Source organism: Myripristis murdjan, chromosome 19 (genome assembly GCF_902150065.1).
Source record: "Myripristis murdjan chromosome 19, fMyrMur1.1, whole genome shotgun sequence".
Taxonomy (NCBI): Eukaryota; Metazoa; Chordata; class Actinopteri; order Holocentriformes; family Holocentridae; genus Myripristis; species Myripristis murdjan.
Window position 1 is genome coordinate 8,461,120 of NC_043998.1, and position 27,279 is coordinate 8,488,398.

Genomic DNA, 27,279 nt, shown 5'->3' on the forward strand with positions numbered 1-27,279 from the left:
GGATTTGTAGTGCAAGTTAGTCCACCTTAAAGAAAGCAAACAGCTGATGGCTTACTGTTCTGGGCGGAGGCAGGTTGGGGAGACTCTTCTGTGGGGCAGGGACATATTTTGCTGCTTTTCCATTGACAAGGGCGCCCAGTCCATCATCTAGTCAGAGAGGGGCAAACAGGCATTTTAGTGCATGGCATAAATGTTTATAGTGTTTACATTTAGTGAATTAAAGGATAGGTTTGACATGTTTCTACCCAGTCCGTATTGAAATGCTTGTAGCCATCATTTAGCCAATTTAACCACTTAATTAATTTTCCCTTGGGGATCAATAAAGTATTTCTGTGTCTGATTCTGATTGATGGTGCTTTCTGACAAATTTTATTTACATTGTCTTGTATACGTCCACACTGTTCTGCCACTTGCTTGGCTAATAAAGCTGTGTGCACATGAACTCCCACCTCGGAATTTCAATCTTGTCAATTTCAATCTTTTTTTTAATCCCGAAAACAAGCGACCTTGCAGGTTCTATTGAAGGCTGGCAAAGCTGCACCAGTGTGGTTTCTCATCACTAAAACTATCGATGAAATGATGCTGTATGTGGTTATAAATGATGGACATCAACATTTTAATACGGCCTTGGTTGAAAAATACAGAACCAATCCTTTCAACGTTAGCCACTGAGATGTAAATAAACTATGATTTCAAAAAAAGTGGTCTATCATGTGAGGTTAAAACCATTCTTTTTCTTCATCAACTTGATTTCCAGATGCATAAATATCAATTGTCCATGATAATGGTTCAAACCGACTGTGTGTGCGCGACCCGTCGTTGTTAAATCACATTGACCACATAGCCTAAATCAAGGGGAAGAATTTGTGAGGTTATGGCAACAGCCTAATAACACCAAACACACAACACCACAGTGCACAATCAGGACAGCAGGGAGGGACATTGGATGGGATATGAAAGGCCTATGGTTTGACCGTGGACCGCTCCAGTTGTTACTAATGGACGCTGCTCATGTCTGCGAGTGCGAGTCTCCAGGCTACAGTGCGGCTATGCCATAACGCTCAACTTCCCCTCTCCTCAGACATTCCACTCACTTCCTCCTTGAACACATCTGGGTTAAATGCAAGCACAGCGCCTTGACGCAGCAAAGTCCTCCAGTGATAAATGTGCAACTGGGAGCAGTTAGTGAACGTATAAAGGAATTACAGAGGGAGAAATGTCTGTTGGACACTGTGCAAGTGCTTTTTCCAATGTATTTTTTTCTCAGTCTCAGAAAATAAACACATTTACAACGTGCTGAATTCCAAATAATAAAAAAGAAGCAAAGTCAGAAAATAATGTTGGATCTATAACAATTGTAGGGAACATGACAATGCTGCTCAGTATATTAAGCAATGTTCTGTTCTCATGCTGAAGTTTAAAACCAGTTTGTATGGTTATAGACAATATCCATAACTGAATGACAACATAAATAATCTTTTACTTTTGATTGATTCTGTCAAAAAGACCACCAGCTGTTTGTGTAAACGTAAAAATGTAGCGTTCATGTCTTTCCTCCTGGACTCAAAAAAGAGTTTCATACATGACCAAACGGACACCTCAATTTGTTTCACTTGTCAAAAATAGGCCCTGCTTTCGTTCAGTCTCTGTGAAAGGAAAGCTGCGGCTTTGCTCGCGTCTTTGCTGAGAGCATGTGTGTTAAGTCTAGTGTTCGCTGAAACCACATTCTTCATCGTTGTCCAAACAAAACAGGTCAGTCTCAGATGGTGAGGAGCTACTAAGAAACAGACAGGAAATGGGGCGGTGGGGGGGGCTTGGGGGTGAGAGGAGGCGAGCTGGGGCCGCTGCTCGTGGCAACTTTTTCACATGTGCTTCGGGAGAGTAAATGACGCGACACTTGTCACCCTGAGATTGTGGTGTAAAAAAATAATTTATGCAATTTATCTCTCAGACACGATTGCAGAATCTGACAATAGCACATAATACCAAGATCCTGCTGACAGGCAGACCACATGTCAGTCTTGAACTGGTAGGAGAAAATAACTAGACCATTTGGCGTGAGTTTTCAAAGAGGTTAGAGCCACTGAGAGCATTTATTTAGGTACGCTACCTAAATAAAGTTCTTTACAGTGCAGTGCAGTACAGTCTTTACTGCAGTGGCTTAGGAGAATTTTTTCTTTTTCTTTTAATGCCACTTCATCTCAGAGCAAATGTTGCATTTCAAAACTCAAGCCAGCAAAATGTAAGATTTAAGAAACTGCAGCCATCCTCAGTAGACCACCCACAACTTTAAATGACACGACTAATACAACAACACAAAGACACTTTCGAGAGGTTAAAGAGTGATAGAATACGTAGTTTAGCGCGGCCTGCACACGTCTCATTGTTCATTACTTTCAAAATCAAATAGCCGACTGAGAGATATCTGAAAATGAAACTTCAAAACAAGGCGGTGGTTCGCTAAATGGTTGGCTGTGTTAAAAGAAAGCTTTCCTCACTATGCCACAGTGCAGCATGACGCATAATCCACGGGAGGAAACAGGCCTTCGCAGAAACACTGTGGAAAAAGGAAGTGTTTTAAACTCTCACCTTTGTCATTTTTGTCTTTTCCAGTAACTATCACTTTATTCATGTAGATGTACTCCTCATCACCACCTGAATGGGGAAAACAACAAGGGGTTTTTAGTCTCTGTTGACATGAGCACAGTTAAGCGCAGACGTTTTTATGGCATGTAACCAGAGACATTAACATCCTGTCATTAAGTGGCTGTTAACAAACTGCTCAGAAAAGAAGGAGCTGTTAAAATGTTACTAGACGGCACTTAGACAAATCATTATCATTCCAAGCATGATTGATACCTGTGCTTCCAACACCTACAGTGTAACATTACGTTAAATGTTCAAAAAGACAAAGACACGGCTGCAGCCTGTGCATGCAAACACTGACTGACAATAGCCCACTATGCAACTTGGTTCCCATGATTTATGTTTGGTTTTGATTGGAAAAAAAAAAAAAAGGGTTTGTCATATGATAGAGCAAAGCATCATAAATATGGATCACCAATTACCCATGATTTTCCTATTGTCGAATTAAAATGAGAAAGTGGCTTTATAGCATAAATATTTGGCCCACTTATTGTATAATCCAATATTCATAAAGAAGTTTTTTTAATGACCTATTTGTGTTGGTGAGAATTTCCCTTCTTCATGTGTTATGGAGCGTACTGGCGTTTCTATGTAGGATGACAATCATTCACACCACAACCACATGTGCATATAGTTAGAATGAAAAATGTTGCATCTTGTTTTTTCCTGCTTGAGGGATTTATATCAGAGGAATATTGGCCAACGTATCCACAAACAGGGTGGGTGAGCTTTTGAATATGATCTGTTAATGTGCTTGGTAAAGCCACAAAAATGGCATAAAGTAGGGCCGCGTTCTGCGCCGCGCATTTGTGATGTGGTCTGAGCAGGCGGGAGGCACAGGCGCAGAGCCCCCCCGCTGCACCTCTCCTCCCACTCAGCCACAATCAAATTTACAGGGAGTTGCCAAGATCCCAAATGGATGCAGGTGAGAGGAAAAAAAAACAAAACAAAAACATTGTATGTGCCTGGTTAAACTGCCATCATGACAATAGAGCCTGAAAATCTCAAAACCTTTGCACAGCCAGTGAAAGGAAATCTGAAATCACCTCCAATTCAAAGTGAAATCAGTCACCTACAGCATCCTCACACACATAACCGGTGGTGACAAACACAGGAATGACTGTTGAGAGTGAATCCACTTTTTAAAGAGAACAGTGCAGTCCTGCCTCCTGCAGCTAAGAGGTAAAGTCCTTTTTTTTCAATCTGATTCCCTTTAAATGATTCAATCTCTCTGCTCAGGTTCACATCTCCAGGTTATTTTGGACCCAGCAGCAGTTTTTGTCTTGCAGCAAACGAAGGCGCAAGTTCCCCCCCGGTTTGCCCGCTTGCTTTTACGTGAGCTTTTTCATTTTGACATCTTTTTCAGCACTCTGGAACTTCCCAACTCGGGCGCTTATTGCCTGAAATCAAACTTTTGACTTTTGGTTTTTCTGACCACAAGGCCTCCCTGACGTCAGTAATGTATGCTAACTTAAAAACAGCAAGTTCAGCTTCATCAGCATGTTTTTCTTTGGCAAAATACAGACACGGGACTCTATTTTTGGCATTCATTACAAACAAGTCAAGGTCCCAACAGTCACAATCCATTAGGAACAAATGATGTGCTGTATACAAGAAGAATATAGCTTGCACAAAGATCCAAACCATTGGGAAATACTGGCAAGTGCTGTTTTTTTTTTTTTCGCTGCTCTATAAATAAGGCAATTGCACCCATCTTTTTGCTGTTCATTACGATTGATTACAAGTCACTGGAATTTGCATTAAAACACCATTTTGAGCCTGGACCTGAATCAGTTGGACTGCAAAATACTTTTTGAAGGATCTCAAAACATTATTTGTATCTGCAACATAGAATATATTCAAAACTGATCACTGAAGTCTCAAAGTGTGTTATTTGCTTCCACAGGCTTCACACTGTTATGTTGCTGTTACTTATTCACCCTTTATTGACAGAATGATGCGGGTTGCATTCATATGAATGCTAGCTACTTTGTATAAACATCAGCATGTTGCACAAACACTGACATCCATTTGAGTTTAGAGATTAGACCGACACAGTGGGACTTTTTGGATCCAGCTGGCATAAAATAAGCCCCGTTTTGATGTGAAGGTTTAAACAGACACTCTGGGAAATTCATGAACTGCAATAGCGGGAGAAGCTGAAGAAGTGGCACTTGATGTCTTTGCTTAGATTCATCTTCCTCCGTTGCCTTGCTTCGAAATAAAACTGTCCATATTCACAAAGCGATTGAACCGCACCAAATCACAAGAATAACGCACGGATTCCCCTCCAGGATCGATTTAATCCTAGAATGGACGGGAAAGTGCCTTGCAAACTTTCATCATTTTGTTTGTCAAAAGTCCAGGATTAAAGGGGAACTTCACCCAAACAAGTGGCCCATTGTGCAGACAGATGGGCCCATTGACACCCACTCTCACCGTGGCCTGCATTCATCAGACATTAGTCAGAGAGCTCCATGCCAACACAGATAGAGCACTGTGTCACCCGTATCTTTGAAGTTTTTAAAGATCATACAAGTAGCTATACAATGCACCTCCTGAAGCTCCTCCGTCTGGACTCTTCCAAAAGGTTCCACACCTTTTCTGTGCAGGATCCACAGTCGAGAGTAAGAACAGCGTGTAAGCCACCACGCTATTCTCTGGCCACCGGGGCCCACACCTCAGATGAGCGAAAATGAGCTGTTTTTCAAGTTAAAAATACAGTTAAATTTGCATAATTACAGCTCAGCATCCAAACCAAATACTGATTGTGGATTAAGTACATGGCCTTAACGTGGAGGTAGGGGCCGCATCTCCCTCGACACATGATTGCCATTAGGGAGTTAACTCGACTTCCCGGCGCACTGAAATAAAAATATTTATGGATCACAGCAGTATCCTTGAGGTTATATGCAAAGATGATGAAACTACATGTCACACCAATGCACACCGAGTCAGTTCAGTGAGAAAAGTTCTGTGCTTGGTTTAATGTCTGTGTCTTGACATAGTGGAGTAATTACAGGCTGGCTAAGACATCGCCATAATTTGCCACATAAACAGTTTGATGGAACGACTTTTCTCAAATTGTATATCCTGCGGGTTTGGCATGAGAGGCTGCGACTGGTTACAGTAACCTGTTATGGTAATTTGTTCAGGACCTGCAGTGCATTCTAGAGGCACTTTTTTTTCCCCCAGGAAGGTCACCTCATTGCATTAAATATTTTAGCTGACTAAGATTATACCCTGAGAGGAAATCAAACAAAACTCTAACCTTGGGTGATACTCCGGAGAAGGTTTCTGCTTTGAAATCGATCTCATGAGGTGAAACTAAACAGCAGCCGAATGAAATGATGTTTTGCCTGTACAGTGAAAACAGATTTTTTAGGGGAATGGAGTTGAAATGCTATTTATAAACTGCTGCTCAAAGGAAGTGAGTGTCCCCAGAGGATAAATGCAGCTTTGGAAAAATGATACAGCTTGGAGCCAGGGGAGGAAGTATGGAGAGACAAGTCCAGGACCTGAACATGGAAAGGCATGACTGTTGGTGGGTGTTACTGTGTATCTGTGTGTGTATGTGTGTGTGTGTGTGTGCGTGTGTGTGTGAGAGAGAGAGAGAGAGAGAGTAGCAAAATCCACATTCGCTCTTTTCATCCAATGGCAATCGAGAACGTAAAGGGATTTGTTTATTAAAGCAAGATGTCCTGCATGTTGTCATGGAGACCAGAATATATTATGCATCTCAGAATATGAGTTACGATGTAAAACTAATTTCCCGCTTTGTGTTTATGTGATCATGCGGTCTGAGCAGAGATTCTGGGTCAAGTGCTCATGGTTTCTGGACGAGCTGCATCTAATCCTTTGACAGCTTTAAGCATACAGTTTTTTTCCCCCCTTTAAATTACAAGGAGCTAAGGTTTCTGAGGGGTTTGATTCATCATCCTTATTCTTTTCAAAACTTCTCAAGCGCAGATTATGAGCCCATTTCATAGATAAGACTTGGATGTGCGAGATGGGGACTTGTTCGAATCCCACGGTGCAGACTGCAAGCCACCATAAATCACTTCATCCGGCCAGTAGTCGAGTTAGAAAAACAAACTCGTCTTAACCTGCCTGACAGGATGACAAAACAGTGGCACGCATCATTTAAGGATGAAGTAAGAGACACATTGTTTACCTCATGCTCGGTTGTAAAACATGTGAAACTTCATATAAATAGTATAGTTGATACAAATATAATTGTCACATGGCGGTTAGTGAGAATTTAAAATGGCAAAATAATATCATAGTTGGTCGTCTGATTGTTCTTTTTGAGTCTTACTACCAGCAATGTGAGCTCACATTTAAAAAAAAAAAAAAAAACTTTGCAGGAAGGTGAGCAGGTCAAATGGTAAAATATGAGCCCACAATAGGTAAAAATACATTGAATGCGGTTTGAATATATTTTTGATATATAAATATACAAACCACTTGACTTGAGCCTTGCAGTTTCAGTGACAGCCTTGTGTGTACGTCATGTGAAATGTGTTTCCTTTTGCTTGCCTTCAATACCAAGAGACACACACTCTGTCACTGCTGCAAACTTTTGTTCGGACTGAGTAACCACATTTCGAAACCAACACTAATAACTTCCTTATCTGCTGCTTTTATGGCTTTTATGGTCTCTCTCTCTTTTTTTCCTCTCTCTCTCTTTCTTAGTAATATTTTCGAGACAGGCGTTTTGTACTTTTGACATCTCAGATCTGCTTCCAACCTCTTACTTACTTCTCGTGTTTGTCCTTACTTGCACCTGCCAGAGCCGGACTCCTCTCTGTCTCTGCTCTCACCCTCCTGGCCAACTGCAACTCATCCCTTTCTCTGCTTTCTTTTCGCTACGAAATCCACAGGAAAACCCAGCCGTTCCTGTGGGTTTAACTAGAATTTAGAACCGTCCCATTATCATGAAATCAAACTATTTTAACTAATGCCATGTGGTTTCACTCCTCTATTTGAGACCATTTAGCACCACAGCGGCTATTCCCTTCCTCCTCTCGGCCCTCCCTGGTCTCGCCACAGGCTCTGACTTTAAAATCTGTGCATGTTGCCTGTCACATTTGCTTACTACACCTTTCTACATCTTACTTTTTTTGACCCTGTCTAATTTCTGAAAGGGCCTACACATTAAAAGGGACATGGTACTAAACAAGCACTTTCTTTTGTTCCTACTTTTGTCCCTCTCATCAGAAATGTTGAAGGAGGTTACAATGCAACACTGCAGTTAGATTTGTGCATCTCAGAAAATGGAAATTGTATTTGATGCACTGCAACATCGCTCTACCCCAACCCTTGTTCATTTGGCCACTTTTGCAAATTAACTAAAAGTAAATTGTCAGATGTTTGGTTGGCTATAACACCCAAAATCAGGCATCCCATTAACACACTCACGAGCTAGAGCCTTGATTTGGCTGCATGTGTTTATCCATTCTTAACTTTGTCACTTCATTCAAAAATAAAATGTTGACATAGGGCGTATTGTCATGCATTAATGACACAACTTGGGCCATAAAAGCCAAGTTTAAAAAAAAAAAAAAAAAAAAAAAGCTTTCATGACATGATGAAAGCCCTGATGTTCAGGCATCACAGTGGTTAAGAATGCAGTTCTCTGACCTTGTAAAAATGTTCTAACTCTCAGGACCTGTTTAGCTTGTAGGCTCCGCTGTTAACCTCTACTAACCTCTCTTCTCCATCAAAAGCCTCCACATTTCCCCTCCTGACTGGGACTTTGTTGCATGTTGGAAAATCATGCTGTTTTGTGTCATTTTGAGCAATTTCCCTATAGTTTTTTAGGGAAAACACATCTTTTTCATTTTTCCTACTTGTCCTCTGGGTAATGCTTCTACCTGCACAAAAACTCTTTAAAGTTGTCTCCCAGACAGTTTTGTTTATTACTATGCAAATATTATTGGATAACTGCAAATTTCTGATCACACTTTTTTCCCAATTCATTGATTTTTTTTCCACCTTTCACCTTTTTTCATTTTTTTTTTTGACCCTGTGATCAGTTGGAAGTCAGACTGCGGTCTTCCATTTGATAACAGCACGTGTTGTCAATCCCCGACTTAGAAGACAAAATAAATCATGTGCTCCTCATGTTTCATAAAGAATTCAATATGTATTCACATAACAGGTGAAATGGTCAGTGCAGCTAATGTAAATAACCAGCAATGCATACTTTGAACATCCTGTTTATTTTTTTTCTCCACTGTACTATAAATTTGTAGATGTCTGTAACTTTCAACAGCCATCACAGCAAGCATCTCTGTCCCAACTAGAAACTCTTTATTAGTGTCTGTGTGTATATATTTTCTTTTGTTTACTTCCTTAGCACTGTCTCTCTTACTAAACCTTCACTTACTGCAGCAATGGCCCAAATTCCCAACAGGGATCAGTGAGGTTAATCTCACTTTATCATCTTATGTTCAGAGACTGTTTTGCTTTTCTTTCATACCATTGGAGGCCCTGTAGGATTGGAGGAGATCGGAGAGCAGGCCTTTTTGGATAGTGGCGATCCCACTCAGGTTCTCCTTGTCCAGGACGAGCAGGAAGCGGTGGAGCTCCACCAGGAGCTGGTCCAGCACTGGAAGCACAGACAGAAAAAAAAAATGTTTCAGAGGAGCAGCACGATGAGAGTTCCTTCATTTTGCCATTAGTGTTACCACAGTCAGGATATTTCTTTCTATGGGTGTATTATGAATGATTAAAACAATGGAGTCAGCCCAGACCACCCATAACTTGTCACAAATCAAAATATTTGCAAATGAAGAATCCTTGCTAGACATAATGGATGCTGTGCATGAAGGTTCTGGGCAGAAGCATTCAGAGTAATGCATTCCTTTAAAACTTGAGACTACCAGGAATTTAACTACAGGGCCTGAGTTTTAGCATCTCTGCTACTTTGTTATTTGCCCAATTCTTACTGATATGCTTATATGCTGCAAATGGGACACAGGAGGGGAAAATAATGACAGTGTAATCTCTGGACTTTCTTTGTTTGCAACAGTTGATAACCAATCAGTCTCCAGACCATTCGGACTCTTTTCTCAGCGGTGCATTCAGCGTTTTATCTATCCATGTAGGATATTGACAGTTGCAAGTCTGTTTGGCTTGTTTTGACAGCTAGATAGGTTCAGTGAAAGGTCAAGGCCGGAGGAGGGAGGGGCCTAAGACAGGGTCGGCGGGGCCACTGTGTCTGGGTGCAGCCCACACACATCCTTCAGGGGTCAGCGCTGAGCTCCTAACCTTCTCCACTGTGTGGGGAGCTCTTTGTGTTTCCCTTCACTGTCTCTTGGCCTCATGAATAGGCCCCTTGCTACAGTGGGCCTCAGTGTGAGCACTTCAGAAAGAGGCGAGACAGAGGGGAAATAAAGAAGAGGGATGTTATTAAGGGAGAAGGTGGGGCAAACACTGTCAGGGGGTTCTTACTGTACTTAAGATTCTGGTGTGTGTGAAATCCTCCCAAAAATGCATGCAGTCATCTTTCTTAGATGTTTCCTATGTGGTCTGTGTATTGCAGTAGTTTGTTTCTCACTATATCCACTACCGTACAAAAAGTGTTGCTAATTTAGCACAAAATCAAAAGAAAATCTTCCTTGAGGTGCTGTGCCATATGAACTTAAACAGTGCAATGCGGTTAGGTTAATGCGGTTAGGACAGCTTTCTGGAGAGAGCAAGGTTACTGTAGTCGACCAAACCTGAGACAAATTACTAAAGCATCAAAAACATTTCAGTAGACTGAAAATAAAAACAGGAGTCTGTGAAAGAACTGAAACTAAACTAAAGCTGTAATCACTGCCTCCACAAATACTACCTCCACAAAACTTTCAAAAGCCACATCTGCTAATAGTACACTGGCACGTGCCATCAAATTCCTCAGGTAAGTTTCTTACCGTGTATTTGCCTGGACACATGACCGAGGACACAATGTCCTCACTCATGTCAGACCATACTATAACTTGAAACAAAATAAAAGCCTAAACATTAGAGAGAGAGACTCAAATAAAGTGGACAAATTCCACAGCTGAAACTAAACTAGAAGTGAACTCCAAACCAAAAGAGAAACTAAGGCAAATCACAAAGTACTTTAACCCTGGTAAACAGCTCCTCTCTGTTTGAACTCTTTTAAAACTGTCAGCTAGTCTGTTTTAGTGGTTCCTTCCGGCTCAAACTGATCACTAACCAAGCCTGGAGGCTAGGCTAGGCTTCCCATACACCCACACATCAAAGCACTTCTAAGAAAAGAGGGAGATTTCTGCAACATAAGGTGTCAAACCCCAGGAAGGCTATGCCTTTCAGAGATGACGATAGGCTTTCCCAGAGCTGGCTGTGTTATTTTTATGGTTCCTACTCAAGCTGAGTCAACTTCTGCTGTGAGGCCTCATACGAGGATGTGTAGGATGGAGAACATCATGGCTTTGGACGCACACAAACACCAACCAATGAAAACGACTAAGTTCTCTATGTATTGAACTTTCTGTAAACGGAAGCCACATATACTGTATAATCATATAATTTCACCTCTGGAACACACATTTCCAATAGTTGGTTGGCTGCTGATAGACAGCTCAGTGTGTATCTAAACATTTTTTCCAGCTCCTTCTCCTTGTGTGTTTGCAGAGATTGACTCAGATGGCCTTTTGGATTGGGGGACCCTGGGAAACGGAGTCAGCTGACAGGACAGGGAGGTCTGCAGCAGGCTGCCTGCGTGGGTTTGGGGTTGGCCCGACGCCCACTGCACATCCAGTGAGTGACCACAGCCTCCACAGCATAAACAATCCACTTCTCTAGAGAACCCGAAAGGAATCTGTGAGACCATTGGTGAATCAGACTTCGACAGTGTTGTTTTAGTAAAAAATGACTAGAGTGAATGAATGAAATAGTATAATCTTCATCTAATCAATCTAAGGATATAATTGCTTCAAATGACAATTGAACAAGTGCAAGATTATTTTTCTACAATAAAAAAAAAAACTCAGGCCTTTGCTGTGGATTTTCTTAAGTGAAGCTAGTATACATCGATAAATGAAAAAAAAAAAAAAAAAAGAATAGGTACAAATCAAAGAGTGCACCATTTATACCATACAATTACTGTGTTTGACTAATGTGCTGAATTAAGAGTCGCTAAACACCTACACCATTCACAAGGGAATTTTCCCTTCCTTGTGCCAAACATGCACTTCCTGGTATTTTTCACTCAAGAGGATATAAGACAGAAAAAAGGGTTTGGTTTTGGTTTTGGTTTAATATTACATACTTGAGGTGTTTATTCCCATTATATTTGAGAGGGTGTTAAGCAGGCAGGGAGGTGAACTGGTCATACGTGGGTGTGCTAAAACAGGGAAAAAGAACATTACCCCTAACAATAACTGCTGACTCACACAATGTGTTTTATGTCCCACCTAAATTACTAGAGTTACTTGGTATTAGGCAAAAGAGATTATCTACATAACAAGTGGCCCAACAATTGTTTTTCTTCCCACCTGGGTTTTTTCAGTCTGCTTGTGCCTGTTGGTCAACCTTGTTTTACCCTGGCTGGTTGACAGAGAGTTTCATTCTTTCAGCTTGGCCAGAGTCCTTATGACGGAGTCCAGTAACTCTCCAAAACAACAAATTCCTGATTGACATGGAATCAGTCCAGTAAGTGGCTACTCCCATTTGTGTGTGTGTTGGTGTGCATGCATGTCTACTGACAGCATGTCATCTGGACTACAAATGCAACCCTGTCTCCTAAAAATTACGTTCTCATACAACAAAAATGCATTCTCAATCGCATGATGAGGGAAATGTTTGTTTATGATGGATCGCAAATAGGTTTGTAATTAGTGTAAAGAGCGATCAAAATCCATGTCAGGAGGATGGTACCGGGAGACCCGAGTTTGAGCCCCGCAAAGGTGGTGTTAGTTTTTATCTAACATTATATTATGTTGTGTTTCGTTATGTTACATCACATTAGCTAACATTCACTGTAGCATGTGTTTCCTAACCTTAACCACAACTTTTTCCTAAGCTCAATCATGACAACAAACCTTTTCCAACTCTTAACCTTAACCTTTTCCAACCTTTACCATGACCCTTTCTGAATATTAAACTTAACCATGACCTTTCCTTAAACTTAATCATGATGACAAATCCTTCCCCTAACCTTAACCAAGTAGTTTTGGTAGCCACAGGTAACAAACTGGCTAATATGACACCCAACAAGATATACAAGATTACATATTAGAAACATATTTGTGATACGTCAGAAACAAATGTAATCTACAAAATATGTCTAAAAAATATGTTTCCCTCTAAATGTAATTGAGAATGCAGAGGCTGTGCAGACAAATGACACCGTCTTCTCACTGTTTTGCAGCTGCTGGAGCTGCTAACCTTTAATCTGTCCTGTGATGTTTGAAGGGAAAGACTGCAAAACATTTTATTGAAAATATAGGTCAACTATGCAGAAAGAGAAGAGTGCTCATACATCTTTGTAATACAAAAGGAAACTGGACTGCAGATAGAGGCAAGTCCAGAGACATGTGGGTTAGGTGACTGGGCCATAGGAGTGATGTGTGTGTTTGTCTGTGTGTTGGCTCTGTGATGGATTGGCAACATGTCCAGGGTGTTTCCCTGCCTTCTGCCTAATGCATGCTGGGATAGGCTCAGGCCTCCAACACCCCATAGGAAAAGGCAGGTATGAAAAACTGATGAATGAATGAATGAATGAATGGATGGATGGAGCACAAGATGGAAGAGTTACTCTATTTGTACCTTCAACCTCAGAGAGATCTGGGCTAATTCTAATCACAGTCTAATCTAATACTGGTTGTAATCACATCTTGTCTGTCTCCACTGGTTACTTTGTTTGAATGCAAACACATAAGGAAAGCAGACCGACATCACACTGAAACCACTTATATTTTAGGTTGAGTAGGGGATGAAAAACTGCATTGTGGACTGTTTGAGGTTTTAACAGGTTTTAACTGGCAATAGGTGACAGGTAAACACGAGTTATATATGATGTCAAAGGTGTTTTTTGAGTTCAGTAGTGTATGAATGTTTTAAAAAGAATTTAGTCAACTTTAATGATACGACTATTTAAAAAATCTGTAGCCACACAATATTTAAAACAAGCAAAGAATTGAAGTGGAGCCCATATCACCATTCTGCTTAAATCTGAACAAATCACCAAATGGTCAGGGGGATCTTGTCAGGATTTTGGCAGCATTCCTGCTGGGAGAAGCTCGAGATCCTGTTCCACTACTGACTGACAGACCACAACTTGGCAAACACAAGCATAAGCACTTTCTGAAATGAATCAGACAGGCATGGCCTCATTAAACTCATTAGGCTGTTTCTGATACACTCCTGCTCTTCTGTGGTATAAGTCTCTAAGTCTAAGTCTCTAAAATATGCTGGGCCAGGATTGAGCCAAGTCTTAATTGAATTAGTCTTTCCTCCACAGTTTAGTAAGGAGAGTTGAGTCTCTCTCACGATTGCAAGAAGTATCTGCTGAAAAATTAATGGGTCTCTGGGAGCACACTGCAGCAGTATGTCAACATAAAGGAAAAAACAACAACCAACAGAGTGCCAATAGTGCACTGGGCCACCATAAGCCACCAGGAGAGCGTCAGTGCACCCTGGCATAGTTACTGAAAGCATTTAGCGCTTTGTTGGAGGGATGTGGCGTGACAGCAGTCAATCATTTGTTGTTATGATTCAGTTTCCCATAAGCACTCTGTTGGCTCTAGATCAGTGATATGGTGTGTATTTCATTTACATGCTCATCAAAACAATACGTGACCGCTCATTCCCTCTGCATGGCACAACCAGAGATCTTCATTTTCTCATCATTTCCTCCCAGTCTCTTCCATCCTCTAAGTTTCATGTGACTTGTATATACTTCGACCTTTCATTTCTTTCTCCATCTTCTTCTTTGGGGCCGCTCCTCTTTTCACCAAGGTTCTTATGAAAGCTGCCCCTCTGGATTTGCTTCTCCTCATCTTCATCTTTCCTCTAATTTCTCCATCGTCTCACTGTTTGTCTAACCCCTGAGAAAGCAACTGCTCAAAATTTAGCAAACGGTATGAATTTGTCCTCCACGAACGATGAAGTTTTGTAAGTGATGCAATATTTGTGCTGACTTCATGCATGTTGTTGACTTTGATCTATGGTGAAAGAGTCAAATGGGTGGAAAATTACAGAAAAACGAAAACATAAACAGAAAGTCTTAGATGAAAATTAGATGCGAAAATTATAATACTGCTTAAATCTGGTGATGCAATAAGAGCTGCTGAAATGAAAGCTGGGTCTCTTGCTTGTTCGGCTTGGACTTGCCCTTCGAGGTCTGTTAGGGACACATCTTCTGGTCTGAATCACAGTCATATTTTGGGATGTGGTGCAGATGTTGAAAATAGCAGATTTGCTCACATGGCTTTTTCTTCAGTTCTAGCTAAGAAGTGCATGGTACACTTACAGAGCTGTTATATAACAGGTCTGTCTGTCTGCCTGTATATCTGCCAACATAGCCATCCATCTATCTATCCAACTATCCATCCATCCATGCACATATCCATCCATCCAGCTACCTAATCTCCCATGTCATCTTTCTCCAGTAGTGCATATCTTTAGCACATTTGTTAACCAGATGCTGATAGTGGACATGGCATCAGGGGAGCTCTGTCACCAATATGGATGTGGCAACGTCTCCCTCGAGGCCAGACGGAGTTTGTCTTGACTAATGCTGTGACTCACTCTCACTCCAAGCAGTTTAGCCAGCAGCACAACACACCGCACTGTCAACGACTCGCACGTCCGCAGCTCTACTCCTGTTTTAATGCTAAAGTCTGGTCCGGTGCCACAGTTGTGAAAATCACACACTTACAAAATAATCACAACTTACATATATACCTATATAGCCATGATGTTCTCCATCTATACCACTCTCACAGCCCAAATGCAGTGAGTGCCTGAGTCATGCTACATTTTGTACTGGGTTCATAGAGTTGATTTAAGCATTTAATCTAATTAAATGCTTGATTCAAATGTTTGCAAACAATTGTTTCCATGTTGTTTCTATGTTCCACCACGAAACCTGCTAAGCTTTGCAAAGCTGGCTATACATACCAGCAGCCAAAAAATGCTTTCATGGCATGAGCAGCTAACAAAGCACCATCATTTTGCTTGTGTTATATGATAAAGTGATGGAGGAACATTAGATCAACCTTACCTGGCTCAGCAAACTGACTCCACAAAACCCTCTTTCCCTCTCTCAACACATGCTGGAAACCCTATTTCTATACTCAAACCAATAATACTGTTTAGAACACAAGTATGACCAATACTTGCCATAATAATCAATTCAAAGTTTTTTTTGTTTTTGTTTTTTTTTTAATTATACCTCAACTGTCTGGTTTCCTTGTTGATCACTTCTCTAAATATCTGTGTGGCTGTTTTAAAAGACTTTTTGACAAAACTAAAGTGATTTTTCTATTCAGAAATAATCTAGCAGGAGCATGTAGACCTACTTATCTGTTGGCTACCTATCCAATATGTTATATCTGCAATCAATAACATCCATTCTCTCCGGCTATAAAAAATGACAAAAACTAACTAACTAAAAAAAAAAAAAAAAAAAAAAAACCACCTATGGATGTCTTGTCGTTGCCAGTGAAAGAGCTACGGTTCCACCTAAGTAGGGAAGTGATGACAAGAAAGAGAACTGGAACCAGAGACTGAACACAATAGTAACGTGTATATGGGCAATGGCCACTTACAGATTTAAGGATTTTCTATTTGAGTAGGATGGAAAATTTGACAGAAGTGAGGCAGATTTTTAGTCATCATTGCAACCAGTCTGAGTTTGCATTTGACCTATAAACGTGAAAGATCCTGGTGAGAAAAACACAGCACACGAATGACAGTGACCTGTGGGTTAGTTTCAATGTGCACAATTGCAAGCAGAAGGTACATATGATTGGTTTGTTCCAGGCTGGCCTAGCTCTGGTGGACTTGGCAGAGAGCTGATAAAGGAGTCTGGGGTCAATTTGATTGGTGGATGATGGCTATTGGCAGGCGGTGGTCTGTCTCCCTGCAGTATGCTCAGTTCAACAGAGGGGCAGAGACCACTTGAACATGGCTGGATTAATCCAAGCTGTGTTTTGGTCTTATTGCCGTAGAAACCTGAATAAAGAAAACGGGTGTAAACTTGATGACTTCAGAAAAGGGCTGCCTGTTTCTGGCGGCAGTGCTGAGTGGGAGATTTGGACAAAGTGACACAGAGAGGTGAAACAGGGAAAATAAACACTGTTGGCTTTGAGCCAGAACAAACCTAACACATGATGTGGTATTTAGCCTGATAAGAAATGGAGTTTCTTTCCTCTGCACTATGTCAACATTATACTTCTAAGTTTCAGCAGGAAGGGAGAATATTTGGCTCTTCAGATTTTTAAAATGCAATGAAAAAAATGTCACTTAGAATGACTAAAATATATAGTAGTGGTAAAGCGAGAGTGCAAACATGTTGCTCCAAGGTTATGTGGAATAAATGCAATCTAAATTTGCCATTGGAAAAAGAAGAAGTAAAAATGTGGCATTTTGTTTCAGTTTAGGCTGTTATTCCACCGGGCACTTGTCACACTGACAAAGCCAATTTTCTATGTTGATCCTTCAGCAGGAAAAAACAAAAAGAGGTTGTCAACATTGTTGTACTTGGACTGCGGCTACTTGCTGCTGCTGTTTCATTTCCTTTAATATGGCAAGCTATGCTAACAAGCCAATCCGTGGTTCACTGCAGGGTAAATCTAAAAGCATTTCCCATTATGAGACCTCATAAAGTGAATTAGCAGACCAAACTTTCATAAGGTCACACCATCCCTTTTAATATGCCTTTACGTAGTGCTTTCTGGGTAAATCCTGGTCTGCTCTTGCCATGTACAGAGGGAATAACAGGACTGCAGCTGATAGACAGACAGGCAGACCGTTTTTTTTTTTTTTTTTTTTTTAAATGAAAGCGTGTGAATATGTGTCTGAATGGTTTGTAAAGCGCTTTGAGTGGTCAGTAGACTAGAAAAACGCTATAGAAATGCAGTTCATTTACCATTTAATGAGAATGCAAACTACATTTGTTGTCTATCTGTCTCCCTGTCTTCCTTCATTGGACTTGTAAGGGACATTATTGTTTGTCTTTGTCCTGTCAATCTACGTGGCTTCAAAATGTTTAACACAACATGTAGCCTTCTGCTCACTAAAACCTCATAAGTCACGTTTTCATTAGCAAATTACCAAAGTTGCCAGTCGCTATTTACATCCACAAAATACATCACAAAATAACATTTTTTTCAATTACAGAGTGCAGTACATATTTGTGCAGTTGTGTTATAGGTTTGTGAGTTAAAAATATGTCTCTTATTTTGGCAGTTTGTTAATAAGATGACATAGAGGAACTTCTGGGCCTCTGCCTCTGCTTTCTATACTTACCTACTTGAGTCATCTCATAAGGACCGTCCCTTAAATACCCTTTGAAGAAGAGACATTCCAGACGTTAGACCTGATTTTGATTATGATTGGTGGACAGGTTAATGCTCTGCTGGCTTCTCATAGCCCCGATCACCAACAAATCCACCTGAGCTATGTTCACAGAACATAACTTACTCCCAGAAGGCTGCACCTGATGGGTCTCCTGGCCGATTCCCAATGTACCTTGTGTTCCTTGGGGGTTCTTGGTACATTCTTCCTTCTGGGAATGCCCACATGTTGCTCATTTTTTGGAGTCATAAAATATATTCTCCTTGACTATGCCTGTATCTGTAACTACTTTGCTCCTGAATGATATATCTTAGCTGTTGGCTCCTGGGTACCAGAAACGGCTTTTGCTGGCTCACTGCGGCCCAGATATTGGTTGCTTCAAGGTGGAAACATCCCGACAAGCTCTTGGTGAGCAACTGGATTCTCAAGTTTCTTGATGTAATTTACTTGGAGTTTTCCATTGCTCACGTGATCAGAGTTAAGGAATCCAGTACTGTTTTGTGGGTGTCGGTGAATGAGAGATTGATGGAGCTGATCTAGACATCTTACCTGGTCATGGTTGGTAGTTGTTGGTTATGGGGGCCATGGGGTGGGAGGAGAGATGATTTTTTTTTTTTTTTTTTGCCCTTGGTTTTTGTCCTGTAGTCATTTTGCTCTTTTTTCCCTAATTACTTTCTCTGCAGGTGTTATGTTGGTTATTATTGTACATCATCTTATTCCAAGAAAATTTAACCCCTTACTGCCTGAATTTATTTACAATTTTCTACAAAAAATAAATTGTTTGTGTTTTTGCCCTCAAGCAGATGCTAAATTTTTGGTGGTAGAGTGCTTCCAATACAATTCTTTGTATGTGTGAAATATGCATCAACAGCATCAGTGGGATACATACACCACCTCGGATGCATTAAGACTGGAAGCGGTTTGAGGCAAATTCACGACAATAGTCTACAAGGGGTTAAGAAAATAAAATCTTTGCTTATATATATTTAAAAAGATCTAAGCAGGTTGAGGCTAGGGTGGCAGTTTTGAAAAAAAAAAAGCAGCAGAATTTTCATGGCATGCAGCAACGCAGCAGACTGCAAGAAGTGAGCAACAGAGTATGCAACTGCGTGGGTGCTTAGTTGCTTCAGGCCTGGTCCTCAGATACCATTTTCATTCTCAGCAAAATAGATTTAAGATTAGGAATGCTACCCCATGACTCAGTGGTGTGTGATTTTCTTTTACTAAATACAAGTGATGGAGACAATCTTGGCTACAGTTCAGAACTGAGGGTTTTCAGTCAACCAGTTTGTGGTATATCTACAAGTTGTAAGACAAAGGCAAAAGGACTTTGTGCACAGTCTTGACACTTCACCACTCATCTGAGAAGCTTTATCACTTCTAATGTAACATCCTAGCATTGCTACCCTGGCGGCTTGACACCTCCTTCACACAACTTGTCACATTACTGCCATCTGACCTTAGCAAGTGTCATAGACTGCTCACAGAGGGGGTCGGTTCACAACCCGGCATTTAAATCAAAAGTTTAAATGCCAAGAATCTCCCTGTTACATTACAACTGAGGACACTTCTTGTAAGCAGAAGCAAAATGTTTTCAGGAGTGCACAGGGAATACAGTCGCATTTGACTTACAGCTTGTAGATAGCAAGCCTGCTGACCGAAAATTATATCTTTGCCATTTAGTAGTTGAGTGGCCGTGGTTGGAGAAGACAAAAGAACTACAGCAGCTGTGGTCAGAAAACAAGTTAAGGCACGAGACCATGAATCAATCATGGGAACGGGTGGGAAGAGTTTGATTCACAGTAGCAGGAACAGGAGGTGGGAGGAGTTTGAGGTTGTCCAGTGGTCCTTGCTGGTGTCCCATCATGACACAAGCGCCTGCACAAGCTGACAGTTTTCATCCCGACCAAACACCACAGCAGTTAAATTTCACTGGTGAGTTCCTCTTCTTTGGTTGAAGGTGTGCTTAGCAGTGAAATCAGCTGCTGGATTGTTTGACTGAAATGAAAACCTGCAGATTCTTGAGTTATGATGCCACATGATTGAGAATGACTGTACTATTCTGCTAAATTCGGTACTGGCTTATGGCTCGTGCTGATTTGCAGATGAAGCATAGTCATAGGCATGAGCTGAGGGGAAGAGTCTTGGGGCATAGCTGTGCACAACATTACAGCGAAAAGAGAAATTCTGCACTGTCACAGCCTATTTACAGGGTTTTATAGCGCATTTTCAGCTGCACTAGGTTCCCTGGAATGATGTATCAGCAAGATGCCGAGCAACAGCCTGGGATATTAACTTTTATTAAGGGATGAATACTGAAGGAGGAAGCTGTAGCAGGCCCTGGTGAAGTGCAGTTCACATTTCTTTCTGTTTGAAGTTTTTCCTCCCCTCTTCCATCTTTCCCCCACCTCATCTGCTTCATCGTGCCCTTATTCATCTCTCAGCTTTATCTTTCCTGACGCTCTCTCCTCTCTTATTTCCAGGCTTCCTTTAGATCACTCAGTGTGCAGTCTCTCTCACATATTGAGGCTTACAGCTGGGTCCTTGGAGAAAACAGACAGTTTCGATTGTTGAAACACACTAATGTGCTCTGAAATCCAAGTAAATCTTTTTTTTTTTTTTTTTTTTTTGTACAGGCAGGGGCCCTGGTCCACTCGAGCACCCTCATTTTGATTAGGATGCAATGCATGTTTCTGTAGCCTTTACAGATCCAGGCTAAAGCTGAAGGTTTAATGCTCTGACTTAGAGGCATAGCAAATGCAAGTCTTGTATTTATGTGAGTGTTTGTGTGTGTGTGAGTGACAGAGGGAGGCAGGGTGTACAGCAAAGGCGGAGAGAGCAATGAGAGAAATGTGGAGAGTGAGAAAAAGAACAGAACAATTAAGTCTGGAGGATATCGCGGAAATCTCTGCCCATCGAAATAAGCTCAGCCATACATGCTGACATGATACAGCTGACAGGACATCATAACAGGAGCTGAATGTCTCATATTAAAGAGGTATATTTTCAATTTTAGTCATCTATGCTTGTTCGCTGTTGCTAAAGCTGACCCAGACTGAGCCAAAGTTTCTGTAGCCTTTTGCCGACTCAGTTAAATGACAAATGAGATGTTAGCATTGTTATTAATTATTCAAGCCCATGAGCACCACTAGCTGCAAGCTAGATTGCGTGCTATTTCCAATGAAGAATTCTAATGATGCTGAAAAGACTTGGTGGCAGGACATCACATAATACGTTTTCCTCCATAATGTCAAAATTCTGTGTCGATTAAAAAAAAAAAAAAAAATGAACTAATGAACTCTTTACATTACTACAACCTCCAGACAGTTTACAGTGTCCCATTTAACAGTATGGATTAACCATTACTGCTGAACTGGCCCTGGCAGCAATAGTGTTCACTGGAATTTTCAGTGACACAAAGCAAAAACAAACAAAATCCTCCCAAAATAAACACTTCTACAACTCTTTTCTGTCGGCCGCCTTTCTCACAAACACACAGAGCCATATGCACACACACACACACACACACACACACACAAATGAAAAATCTCCTCCACTTGGTGCAATAACCTTTTCATGTGTCCTTCATTCTCCCTCTCTCCTTATTTACAAACACAAGACCCCTTCATTCCACGGGACCACAGGGACAGTCACAAGTTGTCCTCTGTCATCAGATGCTCAGAGGTGTGTGTTAGTCCATGCATGTCTATGTGCATGTGTCACACACCGTGGTGCTGTGTTTCTGTACGACTGTCGGTGTTTATGTGCATGTGGATACACTTATTCCCATGCATGCACAAACACTAAAATCCTAACTCAGAAACAGTGCCAGCCCAGTACTGGGCAAAAAAAAAAAAAAAATAGCCCTATCAAAATTGCCAATGACAAAAAGATTATATTCAACAGCTTCTTTCCTCCATTAGATCAGATATCATTTTCCTTGCTATTTTGACATGAAATCTTGGTATTGCTTTTATAAACCATGATGTGGTTGCTGGTAATATTACAGGTTGAGGCTTGAATCATAATGACATATTGTTTCTTGTCCAGGTAAAAGTGAAGCTTTACAAGCCTCCTCGGTCCTGCTTTGCGAGGGGGAGAGACAGACTAGAAGCAGCTGCTAACAAATAAAAGCTAACTAGCAAGGCCTCCGCAGAGTCACCCACATGAAAGCTTCCCAGCTCAGTTATTATCCCACAGATAACTTGGCCAGGAGTGCTGTAGGGAGAGTGTGAACCGCTGTGTGTGCATACGTGTGTGCTTGTTTGCATGCACACAGGCCCGAGTCTGTGAGAGCTAGTGGATGTGTGTGTGTGCACGCGCATCTAAGCCTCTGTTTCCTAAGTGCCTACTTCTTCAAAAGGTTGCATGGTGAGATGAAAACAATACAGGCCTGATACGGAGCTTCTGTAGCCCATAAACAAAGCCACATTTGATGTGTTGAAAATGAACAAGAGCCAGAGGGCAAAATGGGGCAAACACACGTAGAGCACCTCCCCCTGCCACAAAGCAGGAAGAAAGTCTTTCTTTTCATCATTTTTATAGCCCAGTCCAGCTTCCTGAATTACCCACACTCACTCACTCCCCGTTGGCAAATATACCGACATGACACACATCCAAGCGAGCAGGCAGGCCCCATGCCAGCCCTGATGGCCTACATCTCAGCCTGCCTCGATCCTGCACAGCTCACAGGAGGTCAAACCCACTCACCCCACTGGGCCTACTGTTAAATGCATGTTGTTGAGGTACAACAAAAGGCGCTTTGCCAACTCTCAGGTAGACTGCCATGAGTCAAACTGCACTTCTTTTGTATGGGACCTTGATGCTAATTTGACTTACATGGAGACCACGGGTGATGGACAGATGAAAAGCAGTGCTCACACACAAGAGCAAACTTGGGACCTGCTGCCCTTAAAGAGGCATTTCACCCATGAACTCAGTTTCACTGCAAAAACTCAAAATCTTACGAAGAATATTTGTCTTATTTCTAGTCAAAATATCTCATTACACTTAAATTAAGACATGATCACCTAAGAAATAACTTGTTTTTAGACAATTTTCACTTGTTTCAAGTGAATTTTCGCTTTGTCCACTGGCAAATTTTGCCAATGAAACAAGCAAATTTTCAAGTGAAAATTCACTTGAAGCAAGTGAAAATTGTCTAAAAACAAGTTACTTCTGAGGTGATCATGGCTTATTTTAAGTGTAGTGAGATATTTTGACTAGAAATAAGACAAATATTCTTGGTAAGATTTTGAGTTTTTGCAGTGTTAATCCTTGGTGAAAACAGATTTCAGCCCTAGAGGTGTATCTATAATTGCTATAACCATTAGTTTATTTCATATTTGGTTTCAGTGATTTGATTGAGTTTCTTATGTTTTTTTTGTGATATTTAGAATAATGTCTCTCAGCAAAACTTTGTACGATTCCATATTTCTTGTGCATCATTTAATCTGAGTGTTTGAGCATCACATGGATTCTAGCAAAAATGCAACCTGAACTAAAATTTGAATGCTATTCAATAACCTTGGGGGCATGCTAGCTGACATTTGGAAATCTTTTTCAAAGCTAAAAAAAAAAAGATGAGTTCAATTCATTCGGCTCAGGCAATACTTTATCAAACTGCTCAGTTGAAGATGCTGAGGACACTTGAGCACTACAGAAACCGCTGGCTTTTCCAAGAGAACAATTTCCTTGTCAGCGATGAACTCACCTATTTCTGCGGTACCACAACATTCTTGTATATACTTGTCAAGAAGATACATGATGACTGAAGATTTTGGCACCAGGCGTGTGTTCTCTTGACCTCAAAGTCTTTAGATGAGCAAACAATCAGGAATGTTTCTGTATCAGGACATCTACATCTGCATGGTTCACTGCAGTCAACTACAGTAGCAGCTGCCAGTCAACCGCAACACAACACAGGCGCTGTTGGCTGCTGGCAGTAAGAGCCTTTGTAATACAAGTTTAGTGAGGCTTAAAGTCTAATCAGTTATGCCATAATATGTGTGCTGTGACTTGAAAAGACATAAACTGGTAACTGTGCTGCAGTGAAGAATGACATGGAGTGACAACCTCCTCCCACCTCCCACAACATGTTAGGATTAATTGTGGATAAATATTTTGGTTCTGCATAACTCCTCCTCTCAAAACAACTGTTACCTCTCAAAAGAAAAAAAAAAAAGATGCATGGATTTCAGCAAAAAGTGGGTTACATGAAAACATCTGCACATCCACAAGCACACAAAAACAGATTTCATGTTAAAAAACCTTCCTGTCCCATTCGTGACACTCAGTCCATTTAAAACTGTAGTTGCAGGCCTGCAAACTGAATTATACATAGAATCAAAAATGTATAGCCACGTGCCAGCCTGTCAGTCTGCTTCAGCTTTCATAACATGTTATTTTGGCACAGCTGAGAGCCAAAGCTGAAGGTGAGGAAGAGGAGGATTCATCATAGATCACACCAGGTTTCTGGGTAAGAACCAGCTCCACAGAATCTGAAGCACTGAGATCAAATTCTGCATAGACTTACTTTATCCAGAAATCCACAATCACATGAAAAGAATAACAAGCAAGGACAATGGGCCATGGAGTAGAAGAGATTGATTGAAAAAGAAAGGAGGATAATAAATACTGGAGGGGCTTTTGGGAGAAAATAAGCAAGCCTGTGTTATGTTTCGATTTCAAGCGGCCTATATGAGGAAATAACACTTTAAGTTGTTTGGATGTGTGTATTTAGATTTTATTTAAATAATGTTTACCTTGTCAGATAACACTTTGAAAGAGCCCATAATGTTGTCACTGATCTGCGTGCTGACTAAGTGTTTGTGGGCATGGTGAGAATGTAAACAGAGCTAAGATCTGAATGAGGACTCTGACTATTAATATCTTAGATAGAGTAAATGCACTTCAAAATGTCTTTACTACTCACCATTATCTAAGGGGAAATTTGATAATGAAAAAGTAAGATCAGGAATCCTGATTCAAACCTTGACTTAAGTGCCACATGGAAGTGAATGTTGGCACTATCAGAGAAGAAATTATTTGAATAAGATGAAGTAGTTAGACACTCAATGCGCCCAGTGTGTGCACACAGAAATGGCTTCAGTCACTGAGGTGTGCCTCTGACCTGCAGAGCATTTAAAGTTGTATGGCATTTAGCAGTGATACTTCAGGAGGAAGACATGCCCCTTACAACAGCTTTTCAAATAGGTGCCATCATACAAGAGTCTGCAGGTTGTTGTTTCAACCTAACAGATCATCATGTGATTTCACTGATGTCTTGGCTGAGAATCACTGCTCTATAAAACATCACAACTGCTTAAGTGCTCCTATTTCCTTCCACTGTGTTCTCTCCACTGGTGGCCTGCAGCTATTCATACAGTATCTAATTCAAAAGCTGATGAGGGACCCGTGCGCCCTGAGGCCTTGGTCTAACTCTACACTTTAGACAATGCTTTGCACTCCATTACTGCCAGGTGCTGGGCCACCCTTTCCCTGCAGCCGGTTAGCCATCACTCCACCTGCCGCTCACTCTCCCTCTCCATTACAAATGAAGGCGTGCTCACTCACGCCCCCTTCCGCCTGCCCACACGTGTAAAAGAAAACTTGTCATTCACAGTTCTTACTTACTTCACAAAGAACTTCTCAATCATACAAAAGTCACTCTAGGGATACAGAAATATGTGTTCCATCTATTGTCAAGCTTATCATATTTTATTTGTTGGGCTTTTAGCCGACACTGCTATCCAGGGTGACACAACAAACCACATGGCTGTTCATGGGGATTTAACACATGACTTCTCAGTTTTGGGATGTTCTATGTAACCAATAGGCCGATCTGTATGTGAAATGATGAAATGATGCAGACTTTGTCTGGGGTTATCCGTGTCACTTTGTATTGACCTCTAATTGTAGCTCCCCCCATGCGCCAGTCATTGTAATTTTGGAAATACTGCAACACAATGTTGAAATGTATCATTACCCCAATTGTTTACAACCAGTGGTGTCTGAAATATTGTGTGATGGAAAGACTAATGAAGAAATGAATAAATAAACATGGACTGATCCATCACCCCCACCCATGATGAGATCCCTTCATGGGACAATTATACATGGAGCTCCCCACATTTGGTAACTAGTAACACTGGTCTTCTACACTGAGAAAGGCAGAGGGAGGGAGTCAATAGGCTGAGTTGTCTGGTCAGCTGGAGAAGAGGAATGTTGAAGCTAGACTGTTGTCTTTTAAATTGTGGTGATTCAATTCCAGTTAGACTAGATGCCATTGTTTTCCCATCCTACAAGTTGCCTCTGCTGCCTCATCCTGTGAGGGCGAGGGGGATTCCATATGAGCCGGGATTTGATGGTCCGCAATCTCCCATCAGTGCCCAGATCCAAAGATAACTATCCTCCCTACAGTGAGACTGTTGAAAACTGTTATTTTTTTTTTTACATATAATTAATTGTACTTTTTTGCAATGCTGAGAAAGCAAGCTATTAGTGGGGTGCAATGTGTGGCCATTTGCTCCTACTTAGAGATTTGTTTTCAAGATTTAGGCTCAAAATCTTTGTTTATGTCAATCAGGCAGTATTAAACTGCCTTACACATCCTCATGGAGAAAATAACCACAGGAATGTGAGGAATCTTGGGAGAACAATGTTGTTGCTATTGGAATTCATCAGCAGCCACCACTGTAAACTACTTTTTAGGGCTTACTGAGGGAGGCAGGGGGCGGCTTGTGATTAAGCACACATCTTCATATCCTTGAGAACATAGGGGACTATTATCAATTTTCAGTATTTTCAATATGATGCAGTGTATTTGTATATATTGCTCAAATGTGGTGCATTGGCTGAACAGTCAGGCAAAAGAAGATGGGTGTTTGTGTAAGCTGCCCAAACCCACCCCTCCCCTGAAAAGGGAGAACAGGGGGATTTTTGAGATGCTCCATGATCCTCAGACAGGTGACCGAAATCCAAGCAAGGAAAAACAAAACAAAACAAAAAGCTATGCCATGCAGTGGCCATTACAGCACAGACCAACTTCTTTCACCAGAAAACGCTATCAATGTATCAGTAGATGTTAAGATA

The 27,279-nt window shown here is 41.1% G+C and overlaps 1 protein-coding gene across 2 annotated transcripts in view; it reads right to left on the reverse strand.

Moving 5' to 3' along the window:
• Nucleotides 1–27,279, reverse strand: part of afap1l2 (actin filament associated protein 1-like 2) — a 50,411-nt gene that overhangs the window by 22,360 nt on the left and 772 nt on the right. For both annotated transcript variants that reach the window (XM_030078513.1, XM_030078512.1), the window contains exons 2-4: nt 9,131–9,259; nt 2,590–2,655; nt 56–147 (exon numbers count right to left, since the gene is read on the reverse strand). In XM_030078513.1, the coding sequence (XP_029934373.1) occupies nt 56–147; nt 2,590–2,655; nt 9,131–9,259 (287 nt within the window). The remainder of the gene's footprint in view (nt 1–55; nt 148–2,589; nt 2,656–9,130; nt 9,260–27,279) is intronic.